The following is a 12,322-nucleotide window of genomic DNA, read 5'->3' on the forward strand; positions in this document are numbered from 1 at the left end:
CTGAAGTTGGACCAACCTCCATTCAAAATCAACTTCACTTGTGTGTCCTTGAGCAATTTATCTGACCTCTATTTCTTTATTAGTAAAATGGAGGGTATAATAATCAATCAAACTGTCTAGAGGATAAACAAGAAAACATGTTTTTCTCAAGATATAGTACACAGTAAGCACTCATCAAAGTTTAGCTATCATTATGGCTTTTGTTAATAAAATAATATTTGAATAAAATGAGAAAACAGCATTTTGTGACACTTCAGAAGATATAAAGAACGTGCTATTTTCTCTTTTATTATTTTTAAACTATAGAGCTATTTAAAATCTATATGGAGGACTTAAAGTGTACGACTACTACTACTACCAAATGGAGGACTACTAGCTGATAAATACTGCACTGCCAGCTATGACCCTCATTCTCACAGGTCCCACTACAAACAAGCAAAAAAACCTGCAATGAAAGAAATGTGACAAAGGTGGAACCAAGGAATAGCCTATATATAAAACTGCTAAGTTTAACCCTCAGAAAAACATTACAGTGTCTGAGAAGAAACTCTTGAAACAGAATTGGGAATAAAAAAGAAGTAAAGAACAGATTTCATTCATTTTAAAACAATTGGAGATTTATCACAGTTTATATGAACTGAAATTTAGCTGACTCTGGATTCAGCTCAAGCACAAGAGATTATCAGAGCCTAAATTCAATTTTACTACCCTTCGTTTATTGCATTTCGAACACACAATATTCCTGTTCTGTAGATGCCTTTGCTAGTGATGCCTATAGACTGAGAGAATGTTGGGCTGTTTAACTTTTGTAAAACATGAAATGTGTCTATTTTCAAATGATTTGTCACTCTGGAGTTATGAATCCCCTTCTAACACCCCAGCTACAGATTAGGATACCCTCAAAGCCACTGATTTGTCAGAATCCTTTTACAACTTGATTCAGAGTATGCCAACAGTAAGATATTAATTCCTTTAGGAGGGAGACATGTACAGAGCAGGAAAAAATACCGCAAGGTCTGTAACCTCACCATCTGTCAAGTGACATGCTGTTATTTTTCCACTTTGGCTCTACTCCCCAATATCAGTTCCTTTCTTTCCCAGTGTGGACCCAGTCATTTCAATATATCCTTCCTAGTAGTTTCAGTTCTGCTCCTTTCCAGCCAATGACTGGATACATGTGTATATAGATAGATAGATAGATCTATATATAGATTTATATATCCAGTTGGATATATATGTATAAATCTCTCTCTCTCTCTATATATATATATAATATATGTATATATTCCTAGTCGATTACCTTTTATATATCAAGATCTGCTTCTCTATCAAAGCTGTCACTCCATGTTTGTCTTCTGAAGGCTTCTCATATTCCACAGATGGCATCACCCCACAAATACAAGCTGTTAGGTATTTACTTCTAAAATTTCTTTCATTTTTTTTACACATTCCTTTACTCTTTTAGAGAGATATTTCTTCCTCTTTCCCATAGTTCCCAGATCAAAAGATTCCTGTATGCCACTATGTTAAATGACAGATTTTTAAATCATTTTATTTTTAAAAAACTAGTAAGCTTACTAAATCTAGATATTAGAAATACTGGTATTATTGGTATGCTTTATAATGTTATTGCTTTTTTACATTTGCCCTAAATTTTAATTTTCTCATTTTCTAACTTAATTTATCTTCTCTACATTAATTTTGTCTACTGATATGGAACATTTATTCTATTTAATTCTATTTTCATTATTGTAAAGCTCTCTTGGAAATTTAAAAAGCATATAATGCCTATAATTTTCTATGTAGCAAAGTATGTTAATACTTTAAACTTCTTCCTGAATATAAGAATAGTAGGCCATTTAACTCTGATCTTCAACCCTTACACTTCTATGTAGTGTGGTCACTTCAAATAGTCTTTCTTTGTTGTCATTGATTGTATTAGTCTATTTTCACACTACTCTAAAGAATTGCCCGAGACTGGGTAATTTATAAGGGGAAGAGATTTAATTGACTCACAGTTCCGCATGGCTGGGGAGGCCTCAGGAAACTTACAATCATGTCAGTAGGCAAAGGAGAAGCAAGGTACCTTCTTTACAAGGCGCAGGAAAGAAAAGTGCCAAGTGAAGGGGGAAGAGCCCCTTATGAAACCATCAGATCTCCTGATAACTCACTCACTATCATGTGAACAGCATGGGGGAAACCGACCCCATGATTCAATTGCCTTCACCTGGTCTCTCCCTTGACATGTGGGAATTATGAGGATGATAATTCAAGATAAGATCTGGGTGGGGACACAAAGCCTAACCATATTATTGATGTCATTTTACCAAGGCTTCTCTGAATGTATCAACACCTTTTCTAATTTCCTTGGTGATCATTCTTTTTTGCATCTTAATTTCTCTTTCATGGTGGCATTTCTGATTATGCAATTTGAAATTCATCAGTTTAATAGGTCACACACTTGGGATCTCTATTTCTTAAAGATGGCCTTTATTTAAATAAGACCCCCCAGGGAAAAGCATTCACCATTGATGCTCCATCAAGCTGGTCCATGAAATATCTCTGGTTCCCCTTTTAAAGGCAGGGCTATAAGCTTTTCCAAGAGTCTTAGTCCCAGCTCTCCAGACTATGTGTCTCTTCTAAATGCTATAATGGCATTAAAATTAAAATCTTAGTCTCAACATTTAGGATCTATATATGGGCTAACAAGCAAGCAAAGAGAGTGACTTTCAAGACTTTCACGAAGTAAGCTTATGCTTACTTCCCTGTTTTTTGTTCAAATTTTTTGTTTGTTTGTTTATTCCTGGTTCCTTCTGAATTAAAGTAGTATTTAAAAAATCTAATTAATTCAGCTACTACATATTAAATATATACTAAGCATATATACACATGCTGTTATAAATTCTGGGTATAAAAAAAGACAAATTTCATACTTTCATACAACTTATACTCTGTTATGGAAATAGAGGCAGGAAATACGTGAACAAATGAATTCTTTAAACCAAAAAGTGATAACTGCTAAAAGGAAAGTAATATAGAGTGATAATGAAACTGATATACAAACCAGTTGGGGGAAGTCTTTACCCTGAGTGGCCAAAAAAGGTTAATCTGATTCATTCAAGCTGTGACCAGAAGGAACAGCCATGTAAACTTAAGTTGGTTTAAATGTTTCTTTTTTGGTTGTTTATTTTCCCTTCTCACTAACCATTTATCTCATTTTTGGCTATAGCTTTTTATTCCCCTTTTACAATTTCATTCTGTCCCTCCCCATTTCCTCTTTCCCTTCAGCCTAAAATATATTCAAATATCCAGAAGTCTCAAAAATCTTGTCATGATCATTAGTCTCTTTTAAGTTACTACCCTGAGTCTCATTGTTTTTTGATCTGCTATTTTCTTGCCTATCTTTTTAAATAAGGTTTTTTTCATTCACCATTTCGTAAAGCAAAAGTCAACAACAAATTGATTAAATCTACTAATTGCCAAACTAGTATCTTTTTAATCATTATCTTCAAGTAAGACCATTGATTACTCACTGAAATTCTCTGCCCAGCATCCTCCTTTCTATACAGTTACTTTTCTTATTAACACTTGAATGCTCTTTCTTTATCAGATTCTACTTTCTCTGCCCACTTCTTCAAAACTTCTGGTCCTCATGGCTTTACCCTTCATTGTTTTCCCTTCTAGCTCTAAATCCTGTCTATAAATACACCCACTTGAATTATTTATACTATTTTATGGTGAGAAAAGTTAAGAGTCTTCTCAGTGCCACTTACCAAGTTATTATTATTATTATTTTATTTATTTTTATTTTTTTGAGACAGAGTTTCGCTCTTGTTGCCCAGGCTGGTATGCAATGGCGCAATCTCGGCTCACTGTAATCTCCGCCTCCTGGGTTCAAGTGATTCTCCTGCCTCAGCTTCCTGAGTAGTTGGGATTACAGGCGCATGCCACCACACACAGCTAATTTTGTATTTTTAGTAGAGACAGGGTTTCTCTATGTTGGTCAGGCTGGTCTCGAACTCCCGACCTCAGGTGACCTGCCCACCTCGGCCTCCCAAAGTGCTGGGATTACAGGCGTGAGCCACTGCACCTGGCCACCAAGTTGATATTATAATATAGCTATTATAGTTCAGGTTTCTTTCCATATGTTGTTTTTCATATAAATGTATTGATACTTTAAATCAGCAACAAATTATAGAAGGTTAAAAATTGTAATTAAATTATCCAAAATCCAGCTACTAAAACATAATCATTATTTAAACCCATGAAAGTTTAGTTTTGTTTCCTATACAGGCATATACATGTCTATGTTATATACGTTTGTCTTATATATACTTGTGATTATATGTGTGGAGAAAGAGACAGAAACAGAGACAGAGAGAAAGAGAGAGGCAGAGACACATACAAACAGATTTCTCAGAATCTTTGCCTGCAGAACTTGAACCATGGGCCAAAACTGAATTACTTTCTATATGAAGAGGAATAGGAAGACATTTAGAAGCTATGGACTAGAGTTGGAAAAATGGCAAGAGTTAAGTGGGAAAAATAGAAATAGACATTTAAAGAGGTATTTTTATGAAATTCCATCTATAATACACAATAAATTTAATTTTCTCACTTCCCAATGAAATCTTCACTGCACATAATCTTTGGAAAGTGGATTTCTTTCAAAAGAATACAAAGTAGAACTGAATTATATTGTAAAGAGGAAGTTTGGTATAAAACAAAACAAAGACAAAAATATGCATAGGAGAATATCTATGCATCCATATATGTAATAGATTATAAAATTTAGACTACTTTCATACTCTTTTTTTTTTTTTTTTTTTTTGAGATGGAGTCTTGCTCTGTAGCCCAGGCTGGAGTGCAGTGGCACAATCTCGGCTCACTGCAAGCTCTGCCCCCTGGGTTCAGGCCATTCTCCTGCCTCAGCCTCCCGAGTAGCTGGGACTACAGGCACCCGCCACCACGCCCGGCTCATTTTTTGTACTTTTAGTGGAAACGGGGTTTCACTGTGTTAGCCAGGATGGTCTCGATCTCCTGACCTCATGATCCGCCAGCCTCGGCCTCCCAAAGTGCTAGGATTACAGGCGTGAGCCACCGTGCCCGGCTACTTTCATACTCTTTAAAAAACTTGACTTTATTCTCTATAGACTCTTTTCTTGTGGCAGGCAACCATTTGTTTAATCATCCCAATTTTTCTATTATTTTAAATAATTCTATAGTTATCCTGTTGGGGCTCAGAAAAAAAAAAAAAAACAAACAAAAAAAACCAAACATACACCAAAATGAAGGACTTAGAAGCAGCTTCAGAAGCAAAAGTTTTTCTCTGATTTTTTTTTCTGTTCTCCTGTTGCTCAGTTCCATTTTCCCCTGAGGCTAGTCATAAATGCTAGAATCCTTCTTCTCCAAGGCGGGTCACAGAAGCCAGAACCCCTTTTCCCCAGAGCTAGTGATGAAACATAAAAATATTATTCTAAAACGATCTCCATCACTCTGTATAACACTAGTCATACAATAATTCTCCTACCTACCTTGTTTGACTGTAGGTCATAAGACCCCTATTCCAGCGAGGGTCTTGCCCCATATCCAGAAGGTAGAAATACATGTTTGGAGAAGCCAAGAAAAATCTAGACAGACAGGCCTTGCTGGGTACCCCACTCAGTCTATTAACATAAGATCATATCTTATTTGTCCCATAGTATTTCTACATGATTGTCCATACTTTGTTGAACTTAAGCATAAAAATAAACAATTTATCCTGTGTCTTTGGGTCTTCATTCTGAAGTCTACCATATACATATGATAAATAAATTTCTAAATTAATCTGCCTTCTGTGAGTTGATTTTTCAGTAAACTTTCAGAGGCCAAGGGTTTCCTTTATTCAAAAAAGTTTGGCCAGGCACGGTGGCTCACGCCTGTAATCCCAGCACTTTGGGAGGCCAAGGCGGGTGGATCACAAGGTCAGGAGTTTGAGACCAGCCACACCAATATGGTGAAACTCCGCCTCTACTAAGAATACCAAAATTAGCTGGGTGTGGTGGTGTGTGCCTGTAGTCCCAGCTACTTGGGAGGCTGAGACAGAAGAATCGTTTGAACCCCAAAGGCAGAGGTTGCAGTGAGCCGAGATCATGCCACTGCACTCCAGCCTGGGTGACAAAGCGAGACTCCATCTCAAAAAAAAAAAAAAAAAAGTTTATCACTTTATATTATTTCCTTTGGATACGTTCACTGAAGTATAGTGCAGATATGGATACAGACGAGGCACATAGGAAAAGTTTATAAAGATTTTTAGTTTATGCCTATTCCCAAATTACCATAAGACTTACGCCATTTAGATTTTCACCGCCATGCTCTGTACCAAGCCTATGTTAAAAGTTTTGGCAAATTTGATAGATTTAAAATAAATATTTTAACTATTTTATTTTTAATATTTTTCAAATATTTGTCTGCCGTAATTTTTATGAGGAGAAACTGGTTAATAATATAACCATATTCTCTGTCCATTCTTCCACTACAATATTAATTTTTTATGTCTGCAAGTATTCTTTATATATAAATGGGATCACATTTTTGTTTATCCAGTTATCTATTTACATTTCAATATTGCTTAGGACATTCTATTGATGTACATTTTTTGAAGTTCAGTTTAACAATCCTTTCTTTGTAAGTTATTTTGTATGTAATTTTCATAAACTCTTTCTCAATTTTAATATCACTGAAAGATTTATGTACATTTTCTCCATTAATTATGATTTTAAAATAAACAGTTATTTCATTACTCCACCTGAAAGTTATTTTGAGGTATAAATGAATGTACCAACGGTACATGGCATCATATAAATGAATACTACATGGTAATACAAATGAAAGGTTTTCTAAGTGTACTAGGTCTGCTTCAGTGTATCCTTCTGTTCTGTGGCTTTTATAACTACACCACGACTGAATTATTTTAGTTGTCACAGTTTGTGTACATTAGTTACTAGTAGGGCAGCCACTATATATTTTATTGCTTTTTGACTAACTCTATAAAATGACATTTTAAGACAATAACAAACATTTTTATTACTTCTGGAAGATGCCCACAATGTACACTTTTTTCATGGCTATCATTAAGTGATTGTAATTTCAAATATATCTAGTTCTCATCTCAGAAGCAACAGATACCATTATCCTGATTATGTTATAAATCACTATAACTAAAATTATATAGCTATGAAACTCAACCATGCAGATAGCTCCAATACCAGCGAAACACTTGGTTTACCAAATTCTTCGTAGAAGTCACATGCTAGTATGATACACAGAGCAGATGCCTGGGGAAGGGGAAGGTGAGAGAGTATAAATGGTGTCTAAACCAATTCCACTGAAGTTTATGAGAAACTTGCCATGTTTATTTATTGAGCAAAACCTCTAGAATTGTACACCTACAACTTTCTAATACTATATTTGCTTTTGCCCTATCACCTGATTTTTGGCACTTGACACTCAGAGAATCTTGAGGTTTCACTAATAAGACTAATATTTTTAGTCATTATGAATATTACACATCATTTTCTGCATAATTACCTGGTGAAGTCTGTCATCTCCATCATGATCATACACATGTTCTTGGCCAGAACAATGATGTCGTTGCTTGTATCATCCCATATCTCAATCTCAGCATCCAGCTTACTCTTTACTTTCTTGAAATCAGCAACTTGCTCAGCAATCTTTTCTTTTTCTGCCTCAGGCAGTTGAGTCATCTTAGCCTAAAACATGTGGTAATTAGAATTAAAATCATTCCATTATGTCAAAAGCATTTTAGGAATAAGTAGATATTCTAGGATATTCCTAAAACTTGTTCATTTAAAATCAGAGGCACAATATAAAGTCATTCAATTAAAACTTTCCAGGCTTAATATTTCATACAAAAATCTATTAAATTATAATAATTTGCTCTAGAACGATAATGTTACATTTAGAATAACACTGTAGAACTTGGTGTCCAACATACTTAAATTCATTTTATAAAATAAATGTGGGACTTTGCAAATTTCTAATACACTTCAAATTTTAAATTAACATCAATTTGGTGTAATGCATCACCTTTGCTAGAAAAGTGCATATAAAAAGGTGGATGTATAACATAATTTAACTTGAAATGAGACTATGTCTACCTATGTGTATATGTACAATTACAGGATGAATTAGTCATGCCTCAACTTTAACATAATAAAAAAGCAATGATGCTTTTGGTTTGAATTTTCTGTAAATATCTTAGCATAATGCTTGACACATATTGAATGTTCCATAAATGGTAGCTATTTCTTATTCAATAAGATTATAAAAATATTTTCATATGTCTAACACATTTTTTCATTTTGTTTGTATTTTTTCTATGAAGAATCAAATTAACCTACACGAGACTAAGTTTTTAACTGACACAAGTGTTATTTCTTAGCCTCTGAAAGTAGTTTGTAGTTTCTTTTCTCAGGAAATGTGTCCAATGTGAGGTTGTAAGAGAGGAGCAACTTTTACTACTGCTGGCATATGGCAAAGCACGTAAACGAAGACACAGCTCACTAATTCTGAAATGAAAAGTAATATGCAAGCACATTAAGTAAATTATAAGCCACCAACCTATTAAACTAGCTCACAAATAGAAATGGGTTTTCTCCATCTTGACTACCGGTCATTATTCTCTCCATTCTCATAAAAAGTGTTTAAATGTTCAAATTACAATAGCTCTAGATGGGTTCAACTGGGGCTTCTCTTTACGTTCTGTATCTCAGAGGTCATAAATCTGTGATGCTAGATCTAATAAATAGTGTTGAATATACACTGGTATATTATGGAAAATTATTTACTGTTCTCATAATAAAGTTAAAGCTATTCAAGAGCTGAACTGGTTAAGTGTATTCCAAGTTCTGTTACTTGGAATGCCACTGATTTCCAATATGACCTTGAGGAAGTTACTTAACCCTCCTGTCTAAGTTTCCCTAGACACAAAATGACAGTAATTGCAACTGCTATCCACCTGCCATGCAGGGAACAGAGTCGATTATTGGATAAGATTGAGACTGACCCTGTTGTGGACAGGGAGCTCATTGGTTGCACTTCATCTCCTTAATAACATCTCAACTCAAATGATGAATTATAACAGACATTTACCTCTGACAAGATAAGGGCCAAAAGTTGGGCAATAGTTTGCAAAATTAGAAGTTCTAGAGAATTCTGGTCCTTTTTCTCAGGGGGAACAACAGCAGCAACAAAACATTAAGTTACCGACACCTTTGCAGAAGGTTTTAATTGCTTCTATGATTTATTATATGTCATCAATCAATTTCAACCACCCTGAAAATTCCAAAAGAAGACTTAAGAGAATACTTGATGTTTAGAAAGTCTAGGTGAAAAATTCTTTATTGAATTATTTTGTGCAGGTTAAACAAAGAAACTGAGGTACAGAGCTTAAGAAAAATTAGGTAAGTAGAATATCTCTGATGTATATCACCAGGTGGCTATATGTTTAGGCTTCTGCTTACATCTATAAAGCAGAACTCTGATATAAATAACTGTCAAAGACTTTTTGAATCATTGCCATCTGAATAAGATTATATTGTGTATCTATTGATCTTGGAATGTGTTACCAAACACAAGAAAAACAGCTGACACATATATGACAGACACTCTTCTAGAAACCATGAACACATTTAAACTTCAATCTTCATAGCAGCCCTATGAGGAATTATTATTATCCCCATTTGTAAGTGAGGAAATTGAGTCTCTCTGAAACATTAAGTGATTGATCAAGATTATAGTGCCAGTCAATGGTAGAATCAGGATGTAAATCAGAAAATATAGCTCTAGAGCTTTTGTTCTATCACTAAGCCAACAAACATTAATAATATTGCCCACAATATACCAATATATACACATTCTCCATGATGGTATTTCTCTATCACTTTCTACCTTTGAAAGCAATTGTTCTCCAAAGAATAGTCACATTGTTTAGAACCTAAGTTTCAAAATCTTAAACTATATACCATGATCTTTACCTGACAGGCTGTTTTGGACATCAAATGATATGTAAAGAACACACTTTTTAAGCAAAGTGATGTTAACTGCCAACCATTACTTACACAAATAGATTCAGTTCTTTACTCTCTGCAGTGAATCTCAGAACTCTATTTATAATATTATCCATTATTTTTCAAGGAAAAGCTGTGTTATCCCAATAGCCTATTGGGCATTTTTAAGCATAGATTTCATTTACTATTTTAACTCTAAAAGAGAGGTCAGCAGAATTTTTCTGTAAAGGACAAGATAGTGATATATGCTTTGCAGCTCACACCGTATCACTGTTACTCAGCTGGCAGAGTTGTTACTCTGTTATATTGCAAGAGCAGTCATGAATACTACATAAACAAATCAGTGTGGCCCTGTTCCAATAACACCTTATTATAGACATTGAAATTTGAATTTTACATAATTTTCACATGCCACAAATATTATTCTGATCACATCTGATTACATCTATTCTGAATTTTTTCAACCACTTAAAAATGTAAAGGCCATTCTTAGCTCATGTACAAAAGCAGGCAGCAGGCCAGATTTGACCTGTTGACTACAATTTGCCAACAGCTGCTATAAAACTTTCCTATGACCAGGGAACACAGATTTTTATTGTTTTTCTCTGTCTTCATTACCCTTACTTTGTTTATAACTCCTGAAAGTACTGACCAAGTGATCCCTGAAACATTTTCTTGTTTTTGTTTGTTTTGTTTTGTTTTGAGACAGAGTCTTGCTCTGTCACCCAGGCTGGAGGGCAGTGGCACGATCTCAGCTCACTGCCACCTCCATCTCCTAAGTTCAAGCAATTCTCCCACCTCAGTCTCCCGAGTAGCTGGGACTATAGGCGCCCACTATTGTGCCCAGCTAACTTTTGTATTTTTAGTAGAGACGGGGTTTCACCATGTTGAACAGGCTGGTCTTGAACTCCTGACCTCGTGATCCGCTCTCTTGCTTTTGCCTTCCCCTTACATCCAACTGCCCCTTCTCAGAGTCCTCCATCTCCCCTTATCTGCCAAATGGGCATCTCCCAAAGAATCTGTGCTGACCCTTTTAACTTTCTTCATTATCTTCTCCCTTAGCACACTCATCTACTTTCTTTCTTTTCTTTTTTACATTGGGAAATAAAATTGTAAGTACTTACTATGCACCACATTATGTTCTGAAGTGTATATACATTGTGGAGTACACAATGGAATACTATTCAGCCATAAAAAGAATGAAATCCTGTCATTTGTGACAACATGGAATCTGAAGGAAATTATGTTAAGTGAAATAACCAGACACTGAATGATGAATACCACATGACCTCACTCATATGCAGAATCTAAAAACGGTATCACAAAAGGAGAGAACAGAGTAGGGGTTACCAGGGGCTGGGGTAGTGGGGGAGAGGGTTTGAGAAGATGTTGGTCAGATGATAAAATAAACTTCATTTAGACAGGAGGAATAAGTTCAAGAGATCTATTATACAACATGGTGACTACAGCGAATAGTAAATTGTATTCTTGAAAAATGCTGAGTGAATGTAAAGTGTTCTCACCACAAAAATGATAACTGTGTGAGGTAATGCATGTGTTAATTAGCCAGATATAGTCCTTCTACAGTGTACATATACGTCAGCTACTTTCACGACTTCAGCCATCACTGCATGAAGATTACTTCCAAACAACCTCTTCAGTCCTGTTCTCCTTTCCAATACTGTGATCAGCACATTCACTGCTGTTAGGAATACCTGATCACAGAAGGATGAAAAACACACTCAGCCAAACCATTTATCCTCTTGATTTTCATGTTTCTCAGTGATACTTCCTGCGTTCCAATCTTGAAGTTTTATATTTTAGAAAATTATTCTCTTTTCTTTAGCCTATTCTGTCAGTTGCCCATTTTATCCTCTATCACGTCCATTACCCTCTATGTATTAATATTACCATTCCTGCTGTCTTCTGGTCTTAATATTCTCCTTTGTTTTAAATATTCTTGCTTTGCTACTGCTTGATTCAATCTTTCTGAATATGATGGAATTGTGCAATCCTTCATCTAATCTCCTTATCTTTACATCACCTTATCAAATAAAGGGTATCAATTCCTCAAACACCACCATTATATTTGTTTGATTAAAATAGAAAACTCATATAAAATGCCTAAATCATAAATGTACAGTTGGAACAATTTTCACAAACAGAGCTAATCCACGCACCTACACTCAAATCAAGAAACCTTAAAAAGATTACAGGCATCCGGAAGCCTCCTTCTATCTTCTGCTAGTCAC

At 35.1% G+C, this 12,322-nt stretch overlaps 1 protein-coding gene across 1 annotated transcript in view; it reads right to left on the minus strand.

Moving 5' to 3' along the window:
* The window catches only part of CTNNA3 (catenin alpha 3), a 1,790,392-nt gene that overhangs the window by 154,560 nt on the left and 1,623,510 nt on the right, over nt 1–12,322 (minus strand). The window contains exon 15 of the mRNA XM_003258218.3: nt 7,570–7,751. Coding sequence (XP_003258266.2) covers nt 7,570–7,751 — 182 coding nt within the window. The remainder of the gene's footprint in view (nt 1–7,569; nt 7,752–12,322) is intronic.

This window comes from Nomascus leucogenys, chromosome 18, assembly GCF_006542625.1.
Source record: "Nomascus leucogenys isolate Asia chromosome 18, Asia_NLE_v1, whole genome shotgun sequence".
NCBI classification, from domain to species: domain Eukaryota; kingdom Metazoa; phylum Chordata; class Mammalia; order Primates; family Hylobatidae; genus Nomascus; species Nomascus leucogenys.